We start from the raw sequence: 27,600 nt of genomic DNA, 5'->3' as shown, positions 1-27,600 counted from the left end.
GAAATGATTTTCTTGATAGATAATATCACTATACCTATCTAAACTACGTTTCCCTTGGTTTTATTTACAATAAGTAGCATCGATATCAGACTCACTATGAATATAGTATGTACTAGGTACATATAGGTACGATAGATTTTTCTATGGTATTAAAAACAGATGGTTTTGATTTTAAATTATAAATGCAGAAATTGTTGAAAATGACGGCTGAATTGCTGCTTACAAAACTGTAGGATACGAACTATATTACAAATGCAAATAAGGAAGATATAATCTGTATGGAGATTTCTGTTCTCTCTTCAAATCTACCTACGCCCATAAGGTAAATTACACCGTGGGTGGTGTTCAAGTTTGCAAGATCAATCGCAGGCTACCTGTAAACCCTTTGAAGAATATCTCAGCCAAGTGCACAAAGAGTAACTGCACCGAAGGTAGCCTGTTCTGTTGGCGAAATATGACGTCTGAATTCTACAGGTCTGGCCCGGCCAGAAGGTTCGACAATTCGGCTATTTCGAATTGTCGGACAAGACAAATAGAAATACACAGAGCCTGCGGAATCGAGCGATGTACATTTCCCCTTTGTTAACCCATTCCCTTTCTCTTGACCTAGTCTTCTGGATCGGCTCCATTGTGCACGCTAGAATTAACCCTTGAGCTCAAGGTATCTTCTACACATACACTTACCCACACTCCCACTAGTGTACGTGGTCTTGTTAAGAATCATGTGTTGGGCACAGATCATTCTTGAAATAGTACGTCGTTCTTCGAAACTCTATTCTTAACAGCTTGCCCTGAAGATGTCGCTATCGATTACACAGGGCTGCAAAATTGAGGAAGAACTTTTTTAAGAGATGTACCCTATGGTGGTTTTACAGGAACTTGGGCTTCTAAATATAAAAGTAACCTCAGATTTGCTCCAGCGCGTACAGTGTTTTCATAACTTGTTTTGAGATGTTTATGTTTTAATATGTCATTTAACGAAATAACAACTGAACTCAAAACTAACCGATGTCGCTTTGCGGTCCAGTATTTGTAGTCCCCTAGAAATTTCTAGTAAGCTGTAATATTTCCCTACCAAACATTTGGCTACACTAAATTCTGTTGTGTTTTTAGAATTAGCACCCCAAAATATATTAAAAACAGCTAAAATATTGAAATATGTTCTTTCATTGCAGGCCTGCGTTATAGATATCATATTAATGACTTATAGTTAACCACACTCTTTTTAGTAATATGGTTAAGGGTAGGGCTGTAAGTATTCGAATACTTCGAATTATTCGATTATTCGAATATTTGAATACTCCTAATTATTCGAATATTCGAATATTTGAATATTCCTAATTATTCGAATATTCGAATATTAGAATACTCCTAATTATTCGAATATTTGAATATTTGAATACTCCTAATTATTCGAATATTCGAATATTTGAATACCCTTAATTATTCGAATATTTGAATATTCCTAATTATTCTGATATTCGAATATTTGAATACTCCTAATTATTCGAATATTCCAATATTTGAATACTCCTAATTATTCGAATATTCCAATATTTGAATACTCCTAATTATTCGAATCTCAAATTCGAAATCTGTGGTATTCGAATATTCGTAACAGTCCTAATTAAGGATATGTATGTATAGTTGATACTATTCGAATATTCGTAAGAGCCCTAATTTAGGATATGTATGTACAGTTGACACACCGGAATTGTATGCTGCTTCAAGAGGTAATAGAATTGAAGCATCCAGTGAGGAGGAACCTTAGTGTTTTTGTTATTCTAAAGGAATGCACATTCAAGAATATGTTTTTACATCTGAAAGTGTGATTGGTATTGTGTCAGCGGGGTCTTGTGAACAACACTAGACGGTGTACACGGTTCACCAGAAACAGTTTATATGTAATATGAAAGTCGAATAGTCTTTTTTACGTCGCTATGGTGTGACGGATGCTTTTTATGAAATATTAAAAAATGTTTATTATACACGTGTTCGAATCAAGGAAACTGACTTTTTGGAGGATGTCGACGAGTTAATTATGAATAGACTGCGGAAATTTAGGGAAGTATGATAAGCTGTAAATATGTAATGTAAATGCACGAAATATACAGTGAAATGAATACAATAAAATTGTGTATATTAATAAATATATTTATATGTGTATATTGTACATACAAACTGTTATAATATTATACAAACTATTACATATGTATATCACGTTTCAAAAATAGGTCAAATTATAATAACCAATGATCAAATTGAGAACTGGTGGTGTTTGCTGAAAAAATATGCATATTTAAATTTACGCCAATGACATTTTAAAATTTCATCTGGATATACCGTTGGTGGTACTTCTAGAGTTTGTGAAATTTTTAACACTGTTGTCAAACCTCTGTTTTTTTTTAAGATAGCGTCAAATTTTGAAGATATTATTTTTCCATAATCATCAGGGACGTACTTCATATTTGAAATCGTTCCAGTCACCCATAGATTCTTTTAACCCGGCGGGAGGCGCACCCCATATTGTAACACAGGTTGTCGCTACCGGGTCAAAAATACCCAAAATTGAAACGAAAAAAAAAAACACGGTTTTAGAATATTTATTTTTTAACTTTGTAATTTTTGTGTTAAAGTACAGTGTTTTAAGAATCAAACAAAATTGATGAATTTATATCTTAAAATCTTTATTAAAGTTCTTTAAAAAATTGTAACAAAAACTCAAACAGTCTTCATATTTTCGCAACTAGGGCCTCTGTGGTAAATTTTACCCAGTAGCGCCTCCCGCTGAGTTAAGGGCAGTCCTACTGTGTCTGTTTTTTCGATCGTAAATGGCAATGTTCCAAAATGAGCTTTTACACATTATGTTTATGCCAAGTCCGAGAAGAGGGTCTCGTATTTTAAAGGTTTCTATGCTGATGTACTTAATTGAAGCAACATCGGCGGAGTCAAAAAATTGAACAATTTCATTAATTGCCTCGAAATTAAATTAAGGGGTTACATCCACCTAGAGGTCCGGAAAAACCACACAAGTTCAGGAATATTTTTTGGGCAAAGTATAAGAAAGCAAAAATTCAAATACATTTTAAAAATAAATAACTTACAGAAGTACCTGGCGTTCTCCGAATTGTAATATTGTATTTTGGTAAAAAAAAAGGGCAACCGTTTGAAGTTGAAATATCGAATTTCGTGGAATTTTTTTTTCTTTTTTTCAAGAAGGCTTTGCAAGGCTTTCCATTATTGCAAAATTGAAAGCAAACTTTGAAAATATGTGGGTACTTCTGAAAGTTATTTATTTTTAAAATCTATTTGAATTTTTGCTTAAAAAAAATACATGACTCATATCCAAGCCGATATCTCCTTTAGTTAACAATAATATCTCATGAAAATTTAGAATAATATAGTTAAAAGATGTATCTTTTAATAAAAAAACATTATGTATGATTTTCACTTATACTTTTCCCCCAAAAAATTCCAAAACTTGTATGCTTTTTCCGGACCTCTAGGTGGATATAACCCCATAAATACCTAATTTGTAAGTAAGTTCTATAAAAATATGTATACATTTACATAAATTTCGCAGTCTAATTATGAATTTAAAAAAAACTGTGAAATACTTTTCAAAAACCGCTCATCACACCATAGATATTGTTGCGCCGGGGTGTTTCTATCGCAGACCACCCTGACGCAAAGGGGTAGAATAATTACACGGGCGCACACACGACACAACTTTATTTCGGTGTACAGGGCAACAGCAATAGATTTACAATGTTACAAGCCCAACCCGTACGTCCGAACGCTATGGCGTTCAGTAGAAGACAGTTTTCTGGTCGGCCTCCTGATCTTCCTCTTGAAGGGGGCTAACCTTCTTCTTTCTTCAGCTACGAGCACCAGCAGGCTATGCACCGGCCTACACCCGGTGCTCGCAACAATATAGATACTTTATATGCGTGTACCAAAATGTAAGTAAATCGACCGAATAGTTTTCTTACAATAGAATCCTACACCTACTATTACCCGGCCGAAAGAAGATCCCCAAGAGGCGGGCTCGGGCGATACAGTCCGTCGCTATGACGATTGGTCGAATCATCTATTTGGGCACACTTTTTAATGACGCGGCACACGTATTTTGGTTATTGGCTGAAGTAGGCACATACATTGTCGCACCGCGCGACAAAGAGAGCGAACAAAACCCATCGAGATCGAGTGGAATAGAGCGATCTGACCGACAAGCGTCAAAGCAATAGCGTAGGCATCTCAGACGGTTAACCATTAATATATAATAACATAAAAATTTCCTTATTTTTCAAACAATCTGTGCGACATTGCGTTTGGGTTTATTTTAATCAGAAAAATCTAACCAAACCAATGATAATACTTTCCTGAATATATTGTGAAAAATAAGGAAGGTCAGATCGCTCTATTCCACCCGATCTCGATGTGTTTTGTTCGCTCTCTTCGTCGCGCGGTGCGACAATGTATGTGCCTACTTCAGCCAATAACCAAAATACGTGTGCCGCGTCTTTAAAAATGTGCCCAAATAGGTGATTCGATCAATCGTCATAGCGACGGACTGTAATGCTCGAGCCCGCCTCTTGGGGATCTTCTTTCGGCCGGGTAATAGTACTTATACCGTTTTCAAAAACGTAGTTCCTAGATAAATCGATTTCAAGCTTCGGTTGCACCTTCCACGGTGATAAAATGTAAAAAAATTCTGACACCTATTTTAATACATCCTTAAACTAAAATAAAAATTTTTCCTTGATGCGTTAGTCTCTCCCGCTTCCAATTTTTACAGTTTAGGTGTAATTCCAACATGTTTTTTACTTTCGCCAGCATTCGTGCCAGTTCCTCAAAGTTGTGGTGTATGTAATTCTCACAAGGAGAGGTTCCCAGGTGTCCGCCTCCGATTGCTTTGAATTTTGGATATGTTTTAGAGGACCGAAAAATAAGATATACGTGTTTTTTTATAGCGGCCCGTTTTCATATTTAGGGGGTGAAACCAACCCCCAAAGTTATAAGATTTTCAGGTGTTCATCTCCGATTGCTTTCGTCTTTGGTTATGTTTTAGAGGACTGAAAAATAAGAAATACGTTTTTTTTTTATTTTGGCCTATTTGCATGTTTAGGGAGTAAAACCACCCCCCAAAATTCATAAGAATAGTTGGTGCCGACCTCTGGTTGCTTTGAATTTTTTATATGTTTTAGAGGACCGAAAAAGAAGAAATACGTGTCTTTTTATTTTGGCCTGTTTGCATGTTTAGGGGGTGAAACCACCCCTCAAAGTTTTTGTTTTCAGGTGTTCGTCTTCGATTACTTTGGTTTTTGGATAATTATGACGTAAATGAAATTTTTATGAAGTTTTACTTAACACAGTTTTGTAATCCTTATGAACTTTGAGGGGTGGTTTCACCCCCTAAACATGCAAACGGGTCGAAATAAAAAGACACATATTTCTTATTTTTCTGTCCTCTAAAACATATCCAGAAACCAAAGCAATCGGAGACGAACACCTGAAAATCTTGTAAAATTGAGGGGTGGTTTCACCCCCTAAACATGCAGACAGGCCAAAATAAAACGACACGTATTTCTTATTTTTCGGTCCTCTAAAACATATCCAGAAACCAAAGCAATCGGAGACGAACACCTGAAAATCTTGTAAAATTGAGGGGTGGTTTCACCCCCTAAACATGCAGACAGGCCAAAATAAAACGACACCTATTTCTTATTTTTCGGTCCTCTAAAACATATCCAGAAACCAAAGCAATCGGAGGCGGGCACCAACTATTCTTATGAACTTTGGGGGTGGTTTCACCCCCTAAACATTCAAGCAGGCCAAAATAAAAAGACACGTATCTCTTATTTTTCGGTCCTCTAAAACATAACCAAAGACGAAAGCAATCGGAGATGAACACCTGAAAATCTTATAACTTTGGGGGTTGGTTTCACCCCATAAATATGAAAACGGGCCGCTTAAAAAAACACGTATATTATTTTTCGGTCCTCTAAAACACATCCAAAATTCAAAACAATCGGAGGCGGACACCTGGGAACCTCTCCTTGTCAGTAAGTATTGACAGTACTTTCTTCAATTCGTATATGAAGGATTTGAATTAATTATAAAATTTGATAAATACTGGTGAGTCGATATTTCAAAGTCGCTTACTCGCGATTGCAGTGTAAATTTCCAAATCATGGCAGTTAGATTTGCATTATTATTTTGAGTCAAGCGATCAACACAACGTTCTATAAACTATCGTCACAAAGATCTGTATATTCATTCATTCAGAATGCAAAATGTACGTGTATGTATACCCACTTCACCACCGCCCGATTTAAGGGGCGTGCCACCCCCGCGACGGTTAAAGTGCACACTTTCATATATCATACTTGACTCTATCTAGTGATTCCATTGAATTTTAAGCAAGAGCTTCTGTATAACAATTCTGAAACACTTCGAGAATCAGTAAAAGGAGAAAAACAGATATTTTGAAAGCTTGACTGTAATACAGCTCCTTAAAGTAACTATACTCTAAATACAGTTAAGTGAAATAAAATATAAATAACTTTTAGTGTAGTTCCGCTTAATTTTGTTCGAGTATAATACAGCGAGTATAATCTGATATCCAGGCAGCAACCGTGGAGTTCCAACGTGTAACCACTCTTTTTAAGCTTCGAGCTTTGTTTTATTTTATTTTCACTATATCCAGAAAATTTTAATTAAACAATAGGGGGAGTTGGGGCACTTTGATGTAGGGGGCACAATAAAACATTAATATTATCTTGGTATCTATAGGGTATCACTTTATAATCTTACATCATCTTTCAAGATCATAGAGTATACTGTTTTGTGATCATTTTTTGAACTTCTGACTGTTTCTAGATATCAAGAGAATATTAATGTTTTATTGTGCCTCTTGCACCAAAGTTGGAACTGAATTTTGTGCCATATGATACCTTATGATGAGACATCAATCACAACAAATTTTGTTAGTTGAGGTGATAATTAGTTTCTGAGGTATGGGAGGTCAAAGAAGTGAAAATTCGTTAACGCGTCAGCCCATGCGCTTCGATGTCAGTCCGATAATTTAAACAAAATTATTTCCAGGGGTTTTGCTGGTGCACGGGAAAAAAATAAAAATCTAGAAATATAAATGTCTGTGTAGTGGGTGTTTTTTTTTATTATATCATCCACCATGTTGAATTGGCCATTGTGAATTTTGAAAATCTAAGTTCAAATTCATTGTTAGCAGTCAGCAAAACTCACAATAGTCGATTCAATATGGTGGACGATATTAAAAAAAGCACCCCACTACACAGACATTTATATTTCTTGATTTTTAATTTTTTTCGGGAATTTTGAAAATCTAAGTTCAAATTCGTTGTTAGCAGTCAGCAAAACTCACAATGGCCGATTCAATATGGTGGACGATATATTTAAAAAAACACCCACTACACAGAAATTTCTATTTCTTGATTTTTATTTTTTTTTTGTGAATTTTGAAAGTCTAAGTTCAAATTCGTTGTTAGCAATAAGCAAAACACCTGGAAATAATTGTTTAAATTATCTGACTGACATAGAAGTTCGTACATCGAAGCGTATGGGTTGACGCATTAATGAATTTTCACTTCTTTAACCTCCCATATCTCAGAAACTACTTGTCACCTCAACTAGAAAATTTATTGTGATTGATGTCTCATGATAAGGTATCATTTGGCACAAAATTCAGTTGTAAAATCGTGGGACCAAAAAGAGGCTAAAAAGGCCTCATTTTTGGGTCACTCTTTGGTCTTTCGAAATTTCAAGGTGAATTTAAGTTTGGTTTTGAAGTCTTATTTCTAGGTAGAATTCTGTGCCATTTATAGGGGTAGATGGCTGTCTATAATACGAAACAGGCTTAAGAGCATAAACTACTCCTATGCTTTAAGAATTACTTCTGCGAATTAGAATACTTAATGAGGTGAACAAATGAGAAATTACGAAGATAATAGTACTACTGCCGGAATTATAATTAAGGTATAAAAAAGGATCGTTTGGGTGGCTAATTTTTCTTACAAAATGTATGGCTCTGTCTTGAAGGAAGAGGATTTTTTTAAACGGAACCCATGTCATGTAGTAAATTCTGTGTTCAAATCCCCCTTCGCTCCTTTGATAAGGAAATATGAAAGTACTTAAGAGACAACGGAGCACAGCGTAATGAGGTATTAAAGCTTAATTGAGTCGTTTCTTTCAAAATCTCCCGGTGGCCAGGAATTTCTAATTTCTTCGAACTACTTTAAGATTGTACGTAAATACCAATTTATGTAATCGTTTTCAGAGCAATGCAAATAGCAAAGCAATCGGTAGATCGTGAATCACGATCTTTTAGAGATTGGACTGAAAATGATTAAAATAAATAATACATAATAATTATTACAAACAAATCTTATGATTTATTATTATTAATATGTAAATAAAAATAATCATTTACTAAAGATTAATTATAGGATTTTTTAAAAGTGGTCTTTTAACCCTCGACGAAATGCATTAAAACCACAAGAATTAAACATAAAATATACAGTGTGAAAACTCAATGAGATCTTGATTTTCCCATGAGAAATAGTATTTTCGAAATGTTATTGCTTTACGTTGCCCACTTAGTACCTACAGCGAATTTCTTAAAAACTTTTTTGTCTCATAACACAGTACAACAGCCATCTGGACTTATAACATTCAATAGCCGTTTCTTATAGAATTTCGGGCCCTGAAAACGAATCCGCAACCCATTTGTCGCCATCACCCTCAGTTTTTGAGAAAATCGATTTTGAAGAAAAAAAACTGCAAATTTTCAACTTTGAGCATTTTTTGTGTCGAAACGGTAACAGTTATTTGATTGCTTGTACCGTCAAGTTATTCTATGAACCCTCCCGAATACAACGATATAAATTATTATTGCATTATGAACATTTAAATATGTTTAAACAACGATCAAACGGAAAGGGACACCGGAAATGCACCAATTTTTGCAGATATCTTTCAATTTATTTCCAAAACTAAGGGTCTGGGACAAAATCTGAGCATTCCACGCGATGCAGCGGATATTTTTCCTTTGGAAAGCATCAACAGAAGTGGTAAGTCACGTTTTGTTTTCAATACAGGAGCGAAATAGTTTGGCAAAACGCGCGGCGGCGACAGTGGTACTCAACGGCGCGCCGCGATCCGCTGCCGTTCACTGTAAAGCTGCGATTTCCAATGCGCGGCTCACCGTAGCGCCTGGCGGCGGTCCCACTAGTGCAAGGGAGAAGTATGCATCTGTTTCTCCCTCGCACTAGCGGCAACGCCGCCGGCCGCCGCGGCGAGCCGCGGCGAGCCGCGCGTTGGGGATCCCAACTTAATACTGGGTTAGGCGCCGCACATTTTGCCACACTATTTCGCTTCTGTATTGAAATCAAAACGAGACTTACCACTTCTGTTGATGCTTCCTGAAGGAAAAATATCCGCTGCATCGCGTGGAATGGTCAGATTTTCTCCTAGACCCTTAGTTTTGGAAATAAATTGAAAGATATCTCCAAAAATTGGTACATTTCGGGTGTCCTTTTCCCTTTCATCGTTGTTTAAACATATTTAAATGTTCATAATGCAATAATAACTTATATCGTTATATTCGGGAGAGTTCATAGAATAATTTAACGCAACGAACAATCGAATAACTATTACCGTTTCGACACAAAAAATGCTCAAAGTTGAAAATTTGCAGTTTTTTTAAAAATCGATTTTCCCAAAAACTGAGGGTGATGGGGACAAACGGGTTGCGGATTCGTTTCCAGGGCACGAAAACCTATAAGAAACGGCTATTGAATGTTACGAGTCCGAAAAAAAAAGTCAAAATTTGTTGTACTGTATAGTAGTAAATGGCTGAAACACGTTCCTGTATGTGAACACCCTATGTACCATCGGTTATAAATAACATAAATAAATATTATATAGAAAAAATTTAGCACTTCGTTAAAAAATGACAAATAAACTATAACTTGGCGATATCAAAAAGAGATTGCTAGCATATGGGTAAGAGCCAAGCATTTACTTGATTTATCGCCTCTTATGGATCACAAGAAATTGGCTGCTTCGGTTCGAAGGAAGTGCGGTCAGTTAACGTGCCAGTCTCCGTGACTAAGCTCGAAACATTTTTCAGACATGGTCCAGAAACAGTGAACCGAAAACGAATTCGTCATTCGCTCTCGAATATCGCAGTGAACCGTTTTTCGATCATCGATGCGACAGACTTGCTTAACATAAACGCAAGTGGAAGGAAGCAAGGAAGATTCGCGGCGTGATGCTTCATCGAGCACGAGTTGATCATAAAACGACCCTACGGAAAATTGAGATCGTGTCGTAAACTTCGCGAACTGTCTGCAATTCATCGAAAGCGGCTGGGCAGCACCTAATTTTATATGAATTCTTGTTCCATCTTGTGTAACAAAAGTGGATTCAAAGCGAAGAGAAAATTCATTCCTCCTTTTACGACAGTCAATTTCGTATTTTTATAAGAACGCTTCGGAGACAATCTGCTTTGACTTATTTCGAAAGTCCGCCAAAAGGTGCAGTTTCTAGGAATGTAGACATTCTTCGCTTAACAGTATGCTATTTTTCGGTAATCCGTAGTATATTGCTCCGTCGGCGGGTGGTATACAGGGTGTTCGGCAACAGGTGTCAGAAACTTCAAGGGGTGATTCTACATGGGAGAATAAGACGAAAATCAAGAATGATGAAATGGCATTTGAGGCTTCACTTCCGAGTTATTAATTGTTAAGAATAAAAAGCGTAAAAGCGTCTGACGCGAGAGACTCACCTATACCAGAAGATTGGGTTTATCGAGCCGATCGCGGTCCAAAGCACACTGCAGAAATTATCGAAGAATTTACAGATGGAAGAAAAGCTAGTGTATTTAAATGGCCGGCACAAAGTCCGGACTTAAATCCTACCGGGACCCTGTGGTTTCATGTAGATAAGGAAACAAGACTGCAGATACGAAAAATATCAATGAATTAAATATAAAGTAATAGAAGATGCATGTTGTTCTATTCCTGTTGAGTTTTGCCGATGTGTTCGTTTGGTTAAATCTATGCAAAAACGTTGTGCTGCAGTCATTAAACAAAATGGCAAATTGACAGGATATTAAACTTATAATAACTTGAAAAGATGCTTCATTTAATATTTGTTCTCAAAGTAGTAGGTACTAATGTATTGAGAAGACGTTGTTCAAGTTTGTGTCTGTAACAAAAAGGACTGAAGCTAATATTATTATTATCTTTTTTAATGATCAAGTTAATTTAAAATTACTTTGTGTTTTTAAATATATAAATACACGTTAAAAACAGTCACCATGACTATTTCCTTCCAATATCACATCATAGGACATAGACAATAAAAACTTATAAGCAGTAGCCATAGAAATTGCACCACCTTGAAAATATTAATGTTTCTGGTTTAACTCTAACACCTCTCACACGAGCAGTGACCATCTGTGTTATTAGTAGGGGTGTGCGGGTACCTGATATTTCGGCTCGGGTCGGAACGAGAATTTTTTTCCGATTCGGGATCCCGAAAGTTTGTCGACCCATAAATACAGGGTCAGCGTTTTATCCTGCAACCCGCGCTCGCGCGAACAGGTAAAATGGCAACAGCGCCTCACGGACGGATTCCACTACAATCATGCACCGTCCCGGCGCACAGTGTGCGATTTTGGACAAAAATCGCTAGACAGCGCAAATCTTGACCGATTTAATAATTAAAACTAATCTTCATGAGTTCATATTTTCGAAAGAAAAATACTAAATGAAATAAAGATTTGTAATTTATATTTTGTACGGATTCCAGTTATTTTAGTTTTTTTTTTGGTTCTATATGCAGTGAATAACATAAAGGAATAGGTTGGCTAAGTTCCCTTATAGAATTCACACAGTAGTTCAGTTTTTATTCTTTATTTCTGAGTCTTATTGCGGACAAGATGTTAGCCCTTGTCAAGGTGTGAGCGGGGACTGATATCTACCGGACGCACGACTAGAAAACACCTCCCCATTGGTTGACCCGATGCCAGTGTCAACCAATCGGTACTTCTCAGGCCCAAAATCGCGCCACCTATTTCGCGCGTCTTTGGCGCGCTTCCACCGTAGCGGGGGTGAGATTTGGCGGGAGAAATACTCCTGGCAATGCAGCGGGATTTCCCCCAGGCCCCCGAAGCGCGTGACGGTCGCAGGCTGCCCGGCCTCGCATCGTGGGCCCTTCGGAAACTCGAGGTTCATGATACCCGCAATAACTATTGAGGCCGTAAACGAAAGTTTCGAAGGAAAACATGCTCTGTTCAAAATTCAATCGCGAAAGGAACGGAAAGCGGCTTACTCAAACATTTTATAGTGTTATATTTTTCTAGATTCATAAATATTAAATGAACTCAACAATTGCATGGATTTCAGTAATTTTAATTTTTGTATAAATAGAGTGTATTTTATTTTGTTATATTTTTGTAATTCCATAAATATTAAAACTGAACATTTTTAAAATAAGTACATATATTTATTAAGGTGCCACTTACTTTTCGATTTTTTATTTTAAAAGGAGACCCTCCCCTCTAGTTCTGTTCCCTTTGATCTGTAGCGGCTTCGCCGCTAGTCAGCTTTCACGTTTCAGCGGCGATTTTACCGTTACCCGAAGGTCCGCTTGGGTTTTTCCCCGTGGGCCTGGGCGAGTCAGGCTACGGCCACGTTACACATCTGGCAGCCAGACTCGCTCAGGTCGGGGGTTTCTCGGTGTGCGGGCGCGTCTTCGCGCCAAAATTTCCCGCGCGTTTTGCGGCGTCGCTTAAGGGATGTGGCTCTCTGCGAGGGCTGTATAAATAGTCCTCCAGAGGTAACGCGCGTCCGAACTCTCTAACCAGTCCTAAGAGGTACCGTATCGTGTCGTCGTAGCTGCCAGCATCGCCTATTCGCGTCAAATAAAAAGAAGTGTGGTGTAAGTGACTAAGTATACATTTCGTGTTCCTCAGATCTAAAATTGCGCTAAACCAAATTTCAGCTCATTTGAATATTATCCCGTGGCGACAACACGTGGAAATTAACCCTTATGTCAATAACCGTGTGCCGGGGTACCCAGCTGGGCATGTTTTATGAAATTTTTTTATGTTCCCGTGAAAATTTCGTTATGACCGCTTGGATTTTCGTTATTGCAACATTTTGAAAGCGAAATATATTTTCAGACGCCTTTTATTGGTCTTGGATTCGAAGAAATATCCCGTCAAAGTTTACATAGTGGTTCTCAATAACCAAGGTACCCGGGTACTAGGGTGTAGCGAACTTCTTGTTATTCAATATATTCAATTCACTGGTATTCCATTATAAGCAGCATTCAATTAGTTACCCTTTACCACGGTAACACGTCGTTTAGGGTTCCGCGAAATTCCCGATGTCGGAAGATCCGTAGCGGGGCCTTAAAAACCCCGTTGACCCGCTTCAGCTTAGTTGGGTCTCATCGAGGTTGCGCGCGAACACTAATTGTAATTTTAAATTAGTCGGCTATGCCTGATATAAAAATCGCTCGTTGGGATTTATTAGAATTTTAAATTATCGTTAAAATGAATGAAATATTTCCACATTATACTTTTTCCAAAGAGTAGGCACTAGGTTTTAAAAATGAAGGTATGTTAAATACCCTGTTTCACCGTTTATGTCTTTTCAATATTTAAAGTGTTTATGTGGTCGTGGCTTTAATGAAGTGATAAGTACTTTGTCTGAAGTAATTGGAGGGGGAATATTTTTACAGAGATGTATCTCTACGCGTTTCTGTCAGGGGCTGACCCGAACGCTGCTGGTTGAAGAATATATAAAATGCTCTGTCTACCGAGAGATCATCAGTCTCCTTCAGAGTTGGGCAAAATGTAATCTATTTACAAATTACAAATTGCAAATTGCAAATTGCAAATTGCAAATTACAAATTACAAATTACAAACTACAAATTACAAATTACAAATTACAAATTACAAGTTACAAGTTACAAATTACAAGTTACAAGTTACAAGTTACAAGTTACAAGTTACAAGTTACAAGTTACAAGTTACAAGTTACAAGTTACAAATTACAAATTACAAATTACAAATTACAAATTACAAATTACAAATTACAAATTACAAATTACAAATTACAAATTACAAATTACAAATTACAAATTACAAATTACAAATTACAAATTACAAAATACAAATTACAAATTACAAATTACAAATTACAAACTACAAATTACAAATTGCAAATTGCAAATTGCAAATTGCAAATTGCAAATTGCAAATTGCAAATTACAAATTACAAATTACAAATTACAAATTACAAATTACAAATTACAAATTACAAATTGAAAATTGAAAATTACAAATTACGATTAAACTGTAATTGTTAATTTAGGTAGTTTACCATTTGGTTTTGTCAACTATCTAAATGAACGATTAATCGAATTTGTAAGTTGTAATTAGATTACATTTTGCCCAACTCTGGTCTCCTCTCACAAGAGACGTTCGGCAACCCGCAAATTCAGAAAATTATGCAACTCGGTGTGCAAGTGGAGTAGTTCATCCGTAATACAACCCTATTTTTTGTTGGTGCCATAATGCAATTTTTTAGAGTGAAATCACCCCTTGAAAAAAATGTAGCCTTTTCTTTTCCGTGGAATATTTCGAGAACGATGAGAGATATCGAAAAGAAGTTTAAACAAAAGTTGCATCCTTCTTGTATCTACAAAACCGCGTAAAAATAATTTTCGAAAAAAAAAACATTTTTCTTTCAGTCAAACCTCGAAGTTGCACGAGAAACAACGAGAACCTCAGCAATAACCAACATGCTCAAAGTGTACTTCATCGCTGTTTTTCTCCTTGTGGTTGCAGCCACTGTCATGGCAGCACCAATACGTAAGTGAAACTCTAACTTAAACTAATCTATGTATCTTTAACTCTTAAATATCCCAATATTCATGTTTAATTCTTACTACTTTATCTACATCAAATATATTCACTGTAATCCTCGAGTATCATCTCTCCACGCGAAATGGAGGTAGGCTCTTCGATCGAAATTGTTCAACCTTTAACTGACGGAGTAAAGTGCCTACTCCTTAGATAGAGTGTTCTTATGTTATGGGACGATTAAAAATTCTTTGGTTGGAATTCGGACGCTGAGCTTAAACTTTTCACGTCCTTTATAGAACCAGAGGATCAAGAGGCTATAGAGATAATAATGTGCGAGTTTCTCGGTATCTTCGGATTGGGAAACAGTGTTTGCAGTTCAACTTGCGTGGCCAGGGGCAATACTGGAGGCCACTGCGAGAAGGAAAGCTGCATTTGTAATGCGTACGTAATTCACCAGAATTAACACTCTTGATTAAAGTATTGCGAAAGGTGGGAGCTGACAATTACTTTAGTCGAACTAAACTGTACAACTATCATAGTATCCACTATGGTTCAGTATTAGCAATTCTCATTGTATCCGCACCACAAACAAAGGAGCTTTTACGCTCTCCGCGTTCGGCAGTTTCGTATGCACCAACGCAAGTGCTTTGAAGTGAATCTTTTATCGTGGACTTTAACCAGTAAACTGAGAATTCCGTCTGCAATATCCGGCGTATTTATATATTTTCTAGTAATGTCCCTGACACTGTCTAAATTAAATTCCTCTGGCGGATGTGTCTTCGACGATACAAATAACGGGTAGTGGAAACCCGCGACAGTACTCGACGTGGGCCGCGCATACAGCGAATTATCGCCAGACCAATAAGTTGCAGCTTACCACGCTATACTTCCTCTTTCAGGAAATCATTGAAGGAGGTCTGGGACAACCTCTTCGACTGAATTCATCCCCTTGCTCGCACAACGGGGCCGGTGCACGTGGACCGAATGTTCTGCGTAACGCCTACGAAGCACCGGCAACGATATTCCAAGGAACATCGGAATTCTCTGTAACACGCCTCCATTGTGCCGCTATGATGGACCCTCGCTCGTGCAAAACTCACCGGGAGTCGTTGATATCCGCCTTACTTAAGGACGCGAGAGTAACGACGGTTCTTTGTGTAAATTTTAAGTTCGAAATAAATGAGATCACATGTTCCATGGGAAGGTATGTTTCTGAATGATCAGCCTTGATCCACCTGCCTTGCTCAAGTGAACGAGCCCAGACCCGCTGGGCCACGCAGCCCGCTTCTAATTGAGAAGCTCCCACCCACACGAGAAATGGAATTTTCATTCGTTAAGAAGTTCCTCGCCCGCATTGTTCCCGCGAATCCCGCGTGGATTTTCGCCAAGGATGCCACCATGATGGTCTGGGCCCACATCCCCACAGAGGGGTCCAAAAGGCCCGTTTTTCATGACGGATCTTGCAGTGTTTACTCTTTATGTTGTTCTCGCCAATGGAACAATGGTGTTTGATCATCTTAGAATTATTAGTTTCACTGGGGAATTAGTTGAAGAGTATTCTGGTTCCTTTGTTTGGCGAGGGGTTAGCCAACAAGGTGTTCGTTGCGGAAATAAATAAGCATTCGGTGTAGAAGAATAAATCCGATATGGATGGTAGGCGATGCAGCCAGTGCCTCGTCACGGTAGCAGTACCTCGTACTGATTCCAGTAATTTTACTATTTACCCTGATAGCCAGATCTGGGCAGCAGAATCTGACGTCAGAACTGCGGCAGTCTGTGTCCGCATTTGGCTGCGTTCTGATGTGCAGAGCCTGAGGTGCAGTGCCTGATGTCAGATGGGCAGCAGATCGACAGCAGATTTCGCCGTCTGCTAGGCACAGCAACAGCGCCATCTGAGGTCCAGAATTACCAAGCAATTGCCTACTGGTTGGGTGCAGTGATGCCAGAACCGTGGGTTTTCGCCCACGGGCGCTACCCCCACTCTATGACCAAGCGTACCCCCTCCTAACGCCTGTACCGCACCACACTAGCATACCCGTCCCTCTATCCGTGTGCCGTACGCGCTGCCTGGCCGGCGCTCTGCACCGAGAATTCATTTCACCGAGGTTCAAATCCCGATGCGAAGATTCTACTTTTTTCATTAATTATTCTCTAATTTCTCTTTCTATATTCTCAGTAGAATAAAAACTTGAAAACTATTAATTTACAAAGCATTTTCGCAGCTGGCTAATGACGATGTTGGTCTTCTGCCTTTTTTATACATAAACAGAGATCTAATATTATACATAAATAAGATTTATTTCTGTTTATGTATAAAAAAGGCGGAAGAGCAACATCGTGCATTATCCATTTGCGAAAATGCTTTGTAAATTAACAGTTTTCAAGTTTCTGTTCTACTGAGAATATAGAAAGAGAAGTTAGAGAATAATTAAAGAAAAAAAGTAGAATATCCGCGCCGGGATTTGAACTCTGGACTCTTTGCTTGTGACCCAGGCGCTTCGGTATCGGTAAAACGAATTCTCGCCCGAGAGCGCCGGCCAGGCAGCGCGTACGGCACACGGATAGAGGGACGGGTATGCTTGTGTGGTGCGGTACAGGCGCTAGGAGAGGGTACGCTTGGTCGTAGAATGGGGGTACGCTTGGTCATAGAGTGGGGGTAGCGCCCGTGGGCGAAAACCCACGGTTCTGGCATCACTGGGTCCCAGTGATCGCTACCACTGGGGTTCCTAGGAGGGCCAGTTATTTTAGCCTATAGGCACGAGCCTGCACCGCACTCTACTACTTACACTTTTACAGTTTTCCCTATCCGTGGCGCGCCTACGATATCATTGGCTTTCGAGCTCCCCTTCCGCGTGGCTCTGGTAAACATCATGGAGCCCGGGCTCCCAAATGACTCGAACTGGCCTTGGCTGGGGTAAGAGGTTGTATGTTTGTGCGTGCCATGGTAGTGTCTGTTATCATTTTTCTCCAAAACTACTGGACCGATCTTCATGCGGTTTTTTGCATTAGTTAAGTATCTTTTGCCGGCTGGTTATCAAACATATTTTGGGGCATTTGGCCGCCAGGGGGCGCTGCAGTAGAATAGAAATAAAAAAACAGAACTACAAGGCTGTTTATTCTAAAGATATTAAATCTTCTTAAGCCGTTCCAACTCTTGTAATGCTACAATATTGCGTGGCCTATTAAACACAGTCCTCTAAAGAAAGTGAAATGAAAAATAAAATTAAAAATTATAAAAAAAACCCACGACGATGTAAGCGAAACTTATCAATAAAAAATAAAAAAAACAGTGTTCTAAAAAGAGTGAAATAATAAATAATAATATTTGGATAATGTGTTTACACTAGCACTTTTCATGATATATTTTTATCGATTTATAATGAATTAACAGCCGTCGTGCGTGACCTCACGTTTAGGTAGGGACTAGGTAAGATTATTGGGTAAGGCGGTAGATCACGCACGACGGCTGTTAATTAATTATAAATCCATAAAAAGTATATCATGAAAAGTTCTAGTGTAAACACGTTATCCAAATATTATTATTTATTATTTCACTCTATTTACAGCACGGTGCTTTATTTTTTATTGTTAAGTTTTGCGTACATCGTCGTCGGTTTTTTTAAATTTTTAATATTATTTTTTATCTCACGTATTTTCAACAATAAGCAACTCGGTAACGAAGACTGAAACGCAATTTCGTCATTCTTGATTTTCGTCTTATTTTGCCTTATTTAGGACCACTCCTTAAAGAGTCTGACACCTGTTGCCGAACACCCGTGTTGCAATCGTTGCTGATAAAATTACGCCAAGCTTCGACAGTAAGACTCTTATTAAACATGCACATACCTCGAACTGTAGAGAACTCTGCCGTCTTGATAGAGTCTGACGAATTTATTCGGGCTGGTGATTGTATGCAAGTAGCTATGCTTTCCGTTGTAAAAGTACGTATCCGGTTTCCAGATTCTCGCCAGCATCGATATGCTGAGAGCGAGCGTCTCCTTGCCGCCTTGGAAGGCCAACCGACGATCTACCCACGACTGTCGGAAGTAGCAATCCATGGAATAAGTCTGTACAAAAATACAGCCTTTATCACGTAGTTTCATACCCAACAAATATTTTGGGTAATAATCTATGAACGAATATTTTAAATAATAATAAGAACGATTTTAACATATCATGTCAATTTTCCATTGTAAAGAAAATTGAAAACAGGAAACAAAATATGTACAGTGTGTGTGTGGTACTCGGGCGAGGTTCAGCTACCAGGTATACTGCTCTCTTTAGTTAAAATGTCCTATCTAACATTTTGAAAGAACCGAGAAAACTGAAGTTTTATCATTTACTTTGTACCGTCCTTATTTTCCTTCATTCAAATTAAAACATGTTGTCATTATTTCGTAACAGGCTAATATAATTTTTTGCAATAGGTGTACCGGTAGGTGATGTATTATTAACGTACCAATTAATTAATTGTTTTATATAGGATATTATAACCATTTGCAAAGAAGTTAGGTTAAATACATTATACTGTTTATAAATCTTTACAAAGCACGTAGAGTTTTCTAACTTTACTTAAAAGGTAAAAGACGCGTGGAACTTTAAATATTTCAACATATCTCAAAAAATGAAAAAATGCTAAATAGGACAGTTTAACTACGGAGGGCAGTATATAGCTGCTTTCAAGCCTAATCTAATTAGCAGGTTAATTCCGTTTGCTTAAATAATACATTAAAGAATCTCTTTCTTTTTGAAGTCGGTTAAAAAATGAAACTTTCCGGTTGTTTAAATGATACATTAAAAAAAGAACGGAATTTTTCAGAATCTGTTTGCATAGCTGCGTTGCTTATTAGAAAATACACAATTTTGCCATTTACACCGTTCTCCTAGCATTAATAGTTTGCAAGATATTTGACCAAACATATTTCTCACCCTCAACTTGGGGCGAATTCCACTTACGCCCAAATCGCCCGCAACGCCCGTAGTTTTCGTTTAAAAATTTATGGAAATCTCCTGAAATATATAAAAGAAGTCTGTGATAAACGTATTATCGGAAAATACAGATTTTAAAATATAAATTACGATTCGAAAACAGGAACATATAATTTATGATATTCATTTTGTTACAAGTGCGGAAAATTCCTACGGTCGTGGGCGCGAGCGATTTGGGCGTAAGTGGAATTCGCCCCTAGAGGGCTGTTTTTACGCCTTCAACATGAATGTCTATCGATAAAACAGACACGTCAAATATTTTCGTAAGAACTACTTTCTACCAAAATCTCCTCAAAATCGGCGATTGTCACTTCGATATGTTCCCTTGTAAACAGCAAAATAGCAAATAAAGCAGTAAAAAAGGATATTAACTTTAGTGTACGTGTTCGTTAAATAAACTGAACATTAATTTGGAGAATACATGGAAAACCACTGAGCTGACATGTTCACATTTTAGAAACTGCGTGTATTTTTTCAAGACGAAGATATTGAAGAACCTTAATAGGACGAAACGTACAGTAACAGTATCAGACTAGAAAATGGGTATACAAAAATAAAACATTACCATCTTTATCACTGTTATTATTAAGTAATGAAGAAATGCGCGAGAATTTTAAAAATTACACAGAATTTGTTTTTGTATTATGAGCAACCATGTACGCTAAACAACTTCTTATTGTTAGACCACCTTCCTTACAAGAGTAGTTCCTTACAATTTGTATACAGTAAGGTGCAAAAGTGAATACACTCCCTTAAAAATCGCATAACTTTTTTAAAATGGGTCCAAACGACTTGAGGTTTTTTGAGAAGCTAAAAGAATTAATTTACTAGGTGACGTGTTTCGTCGTTTTGAAAAAAAATTGCAATTGGTCGCAATAGCAAAAAAATAGTGAGGGTTTCTTTTTCAACTTTTTTTATTTAACAAGGAACATCCCGAACCCGGAAATTCAGAAACTTCTGAAACTTTGTGAATATGTAGGGAATTTCCTCTTGATTACAATGCAATTTTTGTTTGCTGCCCAAATTCACTCTAAGGGGGTGTAATTGACCGTTGAATATCCGATTATTTTCCGATTTTGTGTTATAACTCGTGAACTGTACAATAATTTTTTCCCAAATGATAGATCTAATTAAAAGAAGTAACTTTTGTCTTGAAACTTTTTTCCTATCTCTTACAGATTGCGAGTTACAAAATAAAATCGTTAAATAGCCGAATTTTCAGGGGTTAATTCCACCCGCTTAGAGTGAATTTGGGCAGCAAAAAAAAATTCCGTTGTAATCAGGAGGAAATCCCCTATATATTCACAAAGTTTCAGAATTTTTTGAATTTTCGGATTCGGGATCTTCCCTTGTAAGTCTATAATGAAAATTCGAAAAACCAGTTTGGCCATTGAAGTAAGTTGTATACATGCCTAAAATTTCATCAAAATAGGTTAACGTTGCTCTGAGGTACAAACGCTGAAAAAATCGCGAAATTCCCAAAATCAGTGATTTTCGACCTTATCGCAAAATTCCCAAAATCAGCGATTTTCGACCTTATTTGCGCTCTTTCAGCGATTGTACCTCAGAGCAACTTTAACCTATTTTCATGAAATTTTAGGCATGTATACAACTTACTTCAATGGCCAAACTGGTTTTTCGAATTTTCATTATAGGCTTAGATAAAAAAGTTGAAAAAGAAACCCTCACTATTTTTTTGCTATTCCGACCAATTGCATTTTTTTTTCAAAACAACGAAACACGTCACCTAGTAAACTCATCCTTTTAGCTTCTCAAAAAACCCCAAGTCGGTTGGACCGCTTTTGAAAAAAGTTATGCGATTTTAAAGGGAGTGTATTCACTTTTGCGCCCTACTGTATGTCGTCAACTGCTGAATAAATGCGTGAGAATATCAGTGACGAGGAATTCTAACCAGTAAATCAAATTCTGTGTTATGCCTGATAACCATAAATGAGAACTCGGTTAGACGAGAAACAGTCCTACGGAGTATCTTGCGGGAAGAACAAAAGGAAACGGTGAGATACGAACCATATCGACTTCGGAAATCGGACCCATGCTGCGTACCATGATGTCAACCTCAACGGTGGCTGGCGGTCCACCGAAGTCCGGTCTGACGCTGTTGTCGTAACCGCGAAGCAGATTGTCCAGCAGTTCGCTGATGTTGCTGTGATTGTTGCTCTGCGTCCGCTGCCTCGTGGAGGTCTTTGCTCCTGTCGCAGCTCTAAAACAGTTTTGGGGTGATCAATCCCCTTAAAGTTTCTTTTCTTTCAGCAAGCTTTAGTTTTCTAACTGCTACTAATATATTACCACTAGCTTAAAGTTCCCGGCGTTGCCCGGGGTATATGTACATATTTTTTTCGATGAAGGGGTTGGAGTTTTTAAAAAAAAAATCGTAGCGAGCACCTAGGAGCTAAGAGGAACCCAGCTACCAAATTTCATGGTCATAGGCTCAGTGACTCCAGAGAAATCGTGATGAGTCAGTCAGTCAGTCAGGACTTCTTCCTTCATATATACAAAGATTAGTTTCTTTTATGTACATACTTTAAAGGAAATTTTTCCTTTTTTCTTTCAGATGACACCTGGAGGAGATATTTTTGTCTCCGCAAACCCTCTTTCGTGACAATCTTGCTCTGTTCAACAGCAGCTACTCGGTAAACAAGATGAACTACCCTAATTTTGTTTTTTTGGAGAATATTCTTTAATGTTTAAGCTTTCAAGTGTATATTACGATTTTTGTTTAACTAAATTATTTATAGGTAAATAAATTCATAAAGGGTCCCCTGTATTCACGGTCCTAGGTGTATGTAACCCCTTAAATAAAATCGAGTTTGCGCGCTTTCAAGCAATTATTTAAATGTTTAAGGGCCCAGAGGCTTTCCCCTTATCCAATCGGGCTCAAACTTTACATACATTTTTTTAACTTAATTGGAACTATTCTGGGGGTGCCACGAAGAAAATTCAAAAGCCAAAAATAACAGCCACCCTGATGTCTACATAGTTCACAGTTCACTAATGACAGTCATAAAAAAAATGAGCAATAGTAAAATATAATTATATTGTCTTTTATGTATTTTGAAACCCGGGTACAATGATCCCGTGGAGTTTCGTCTGGCCACAACATTTAAGGGGGAGCCTTATTTAGGACGCTAGGAATAAGGTGATTCTTGGGAATTTTTTTCTAAGAAACTGTTGATCGGATCTTTTTCAAACTTTCAGGGTATTTTAGTTCACATTCAAAGAATAAAAATTAATTTTTTCGTTACAAAGTGTTCGGTAGAAATGGAGATATAAAAACACGTTCGTTAGGACTCGCGTGCCGGAGTTGCAAATTTGCGATTGTTATGGTGGCTCAAATTCTTCCCTGAAATAAAAAAACCAAGGTTTTTCTTATTTCTAGTATAATTATATTGTCGATGGACCTATAACTTTGATAAATAAATTGAATTGAACAAGTCTTTTTTCATAAATAGTACGAAATATCTCGGAGCAGAATCGTAACTTTTTCTTTCAAGTCCTACCAATTCGCCAATTTTTAACTTTTTTCCCGTTTGTTAGGTTCATCGACAATGTAATTGTACTAGAAATAAGAGAATCCTTGGTTTTTTTATTTCCGGGAAGAATTGCGGCCACCATTACAATCGCAAATTTTCAACTCCAACGCGCGAGTCCTAACGAACGTGTTCATATATCTCCATTTCTACTGAACACTTTGTAACGAAAAAATTAATTTTTATTGTTGGAATGTGAACTAAAATACCCTGAAAGTTTGGAAGAGATCCGCTTAACAGTTTCTCAGAAAAAAATTCCCAAGAATCACCTTATTCCTAGCGTCCTAAATAGGGCTCCCCCCTTAAACAGTAGGTACCGATGCGTCAGAAGACGAACGCCCAAATACATATTAAGGTGTTACATCTATCTAGATTCTGGAATTTTTAAAAAAAAAAAATTACACGTAGAAATCATACAAAACTTTTCCAATAAAAAATTAATTTATTAATTAGAATTTTCCAAATTTGGATTGAAAAATAATTATATCTAAAGGAGTTATCAGTGCCGATAGGAGGCGTTGTTAGGAACGCCCAAGAATCGTCGACGTAACCGAAAATTCCAGGATTCGGAAGCCTACAGGACCTCCGCTAACTTATTGTCAGTGGGGTAGGTATCTGACAATATCTTACCTCCTAATGGACCATAAATTGAAACACTTGGAGGCCTACGTGACTCCCTTCATTCATCCCTCACCAACGCACCACCATACTAAGTAGGCAGCCGTTATAGTTGAAAATAAAGAATTTCTTTTTCAATTAATTACGAGGAAGTAAATCCGAGACTTGTTCTTTTACACAATATTTATTAACATCATAAGCTTAAAAAAACAAGTTTGTTTCGCCAAAAATATGCATTATAGATGACGCTACAGATGAATCATTAAAGAAACATTTTTAAAAACCCTCTTTAATGTTTTTTTTTTAAACTTAACGATGTTACTAAATATGGTGTCGAAGAACAAGTTTAAGCTTCAGTTTATTTCTTTGTAATTAATTGAAAAAGAAATGCTTTATTTTCGGCAGAAACGACTGCCTAAGTAGTATCCTTAAGAGCGAGGCCTGAGATTGCAAAAGAGTAATTGATTTGATATAAGGAATTTATATGTCCCTGCTTGTCTTACAATTTTTGGACTCCCAGTATGAAGAGGGAAACGCCTACAGAATTCTCAGTACGTATTCTACTATTTTTGCTAATTAATTATTATTTTCAGCTAGAGTATCAAATCATCAATTGCTACGCGGTTCAGTACCAGCTCAATCCTTCTTTTTTTTTTTAAAATAGTAAACATTTGATGATTATTTTAGTCCGGCGGTGCATGCCCTGGAATGACCCGCTTTACTGAACTCACAAGTCGTTAATTGACATATCTCGGCTTTGTTAATTGCCTAAAGCGTCTTTCGATTGGCTCGTCGATTGTATGTACTGCATAGAGGGGTCAACTACCGATCGACGTCATGTGCAAACTGCGATGCAACTAAATTGTCTCGGAATATCGCAGCTGGGATACCCGAATGTTGGTATGTTATACGCCTTCGATCCATTTGGACAGTTCCTTGACAATGTGTGCTCATGCAAACGCATCGATGTACGAGACAAAACCTTACTTCCGCTTGCTATGTCGTCTTCAGCCCTATACCTTGTATAAACACGCTTCTATCAGATTGCCCAATAAGTTCGTGGCGTGTTTCAGTAATAAAAAAGAATTTTCTGAACCTTTCCCATTGCCTTAACAAGGAACACTATTCAATTGATGATGGAATCACGCAGATTTCTTTATATAGATCGAAAGTCTATGTCACAAAGGTCACAAAAATGTAAATTAAAGATGCTCCCAAAAGCTGCTCTGACCTTGAAAAATCAACAAAGGTGGAACAGGGGAAAAAAGAAAAATGAGGAAAGAGAATTACAAATCTGTCTGTTCAAATTTAAATATCTCTATTATATGAAAATACATTATAGTAAATGAATGATAATTCATTAATGATAGATAATAATTAGAAAAAAATAATGATAATAAATGATAATACTAATGATGTCAGTGACATGTTTAGACTGTCTCGTTGATCAAGGTATGAAAGAAACAGTGTTCGCTCGTTGCAGTCACTGTGAAATTTATTATTGCTTCAATCACTTTTTTAAACCTTGTCGACAAGATTATCATAAATGTAATGGTTACTACTGTGACAAGTCGCGGCCCACCACACGTGACTTAGTGTCAACGAGCGTCACCAGAGGTCTCTAATCTTTCCCGCTAGTCCTATCTCTCAATATCATTCGTATATATACAAGTTCCAAAATCATATCCTCTGTGTCCCCGTGCGTGTCTAGGGCAGGGGCCGCCAGCTATAGCCCTACTGTGATGAGTCTGGCTCTGGTGGTTCCAAGACGAAACACACCACCTCTTCTTTTCCTCCTCGATCCTCAAAAATCGCCAATCCACCTGCCCCGCACAGTGTTTACTGTTTTTTACTCCATTGCGACGTAATCCTGCCGGCCTTAGGGCGCGACGGTACGTTAGAGGCGACGGGGCAAGAATTTCCTTCTCGTCATTGTCCTACCTACCCCCCACCACCCAGGACGTGACACTACTACCACCCACTGTTGTGATTTCATTAGTATTATCATTTATTATCATTATCTTTTTCTAATTACTATCCATCATTAATCTATTATCATTCATTTACTATAATATATTTTCATATAATAGAGATAATTAAATATGAACACACGGATTTGTCATTCTCTTTCCCTCATTTTTCTTCTTTCCCCGGTTCCACCTTTGTGGATTTTTCAAGGTCAAACCAGCTTTTGGGAGCATCTTTAGCTTTCATTTTTGTAACCTTTGTGACATATACTTTCGATCTATACAAAAAAATCTGCGCCATTCCATCATCAATTGAATAGTGTTCCTTGTAAGGGGGGGGGAGGCCTGCCTAGAATTTTTCGAAAAATCGATTTTCCGATTGTAAGAAAATCCGAAGCAGGCAAGCGGTCGAAACAGGCCATGTGCATTTCCTCAAGTCACCCCCTCTCGAAGGGAAAAACCTTAAGGACTAGAGTCGTAAAAAGAGAAAGCGTATTTTTAACAATAGAATCGAAGTTTAATTAGATATAACTTTTTCGCGACAGGTTGCGTCAAGGTAAGACTTAATACTAGTGGTGCATTATACCTTTGAGTATATAACCAAACAGGTTCCAGCTGCGTAAACCTGCGGATCTGGTGTAGGGAGCATTTTTTCTATAACTTTTATCAATAAGTGTTTGGAGTATCTTGCTTTCGTTTTTCATAATATCGAGAAATGTTTTAGATAAAAGTTTAATGGTTTCTAAAAGGCCATAATTTTATGTAATTAGTTTTTTTATAAAATATATTTCTATAACTTAAGACATCCTTAATACAATGCAAAAAATCCCATTAAATTATATATAGTAGTTTTCCTTTAATTAATTCCTAAAGATCACCTATTTTTGTGGGTTCTAGACCAGAAGGACCCCTTAAGGAGGTGTTGGCTCGAAAGTAAGTGAAGAATGGATAGTTTCTATGAATCGTTTCCTTCCAAACTAAACGTTCTATATAGTTCTGTTTTTGTAGATTTGTTTTTTAATATTTTACTAACACTTTCATTCTGTTACATTAAAAGTGACAAATATTTACTATATTAGAGGTGTTCATGTGTGATCACTTTAAAAAATTCCCCTTTCACGGTTAACACGATTGCGCCTGTTGTATTCCTCTGAAATAAAAAAAACTACTTTTATTCTATTCAGTAAACATGCCTTTATTGTCCCTATCTCAGTCATTCATTAATACCGAAGGAAAAGAAACTGGCCATTTTTTACACACTTTCGAGCGAATACCCCCTTGATGATTGAGTACTGTGTGCGGTGAGCAGTGCATCTTGTCGGCTAATTCGCGGGTTGTTTGACGAGGTGCTCCAGAATTAAGGTCTCCAATCGATCTTCATTGAAGGTGTACTGTCGCCCAGCACGTGTCTCGTCAGAGATATGCATCAAAATTGCCCTTTTTGAAATGTGCATTTTCGTGTTTCTTGTGAATTTAACTTGTTTTCCATGCAATAGCCCACTAAACTTGTAACAGTAGGGGAGACGGGCTAGTTGACTAATGAGGTTAGTTGAC

At 37.5% G+C, this 27,600-nt stretch overlaps 1 protein-coding gene and 1 long non-coding RNA gene across 2 annotated transcripts in view; one reads left to right on the top strand and one right to left on the bottom strand.

Moving 5' to 3' along the window:
- The window catches only part of Grd (GABA-gated ion channel), a 167,781-nt gene that overhangs the window by 58,427 nt on the left and 81,754 nt on the right, over positions 1-27,600 (bottom strand). The window contains exons 3-4 of the mRNA XM_076808592.1: positions 21,942-22,134; positions 18,771-18,991 (exon numbers count right to left, since the gene is read on the bottom strand). Coding sequence (XP_076664707.1) covers positions 18,771-18,991; positions 21,942-22,134 — 414 coding nt within the window. The remainder of the gene's footprint in view (positions 1-18,770; positions 18,992-21,941; positions 22,135-27,600) is intronic.
- Positions 5,396-27,600, top strand: part of LOC143367127 (uncharacterized) — a 277,661-nt gene continuing 255,456 nt past the window's right edge. The window contains exon 1 of the long non-coding RNA XR_013084992.1: positions 5,396-6,069. This is a non-coding gene — a long non-coding RNA (uncharacterized LOC143367127). The remainder of the gene's footprint in view (positions 6,070-27,600) is intronic.

The sequence above is a fragment of the Andrena cerasifolii genome, chromosome 3, assembly GCF_050908995.1.
Source record: "Andrena cerasifolii isolate SP2316 chromosome 3, iyAndCera1_principal, whole genome shotgun sequence".
In the NCBI taxonomy this organism is placed as follows: Eukaryota; Metazoa; Arthropoda; class Insecta; order Hymenoptera; family Andrenidae; genus Andrena; species Andrena cerasifolii.
The sequence above is the reverse complement of the archived record's forward strand: the minus strand, read 5'-3'. Positions and strand labels throughout refer to the sequence as shown.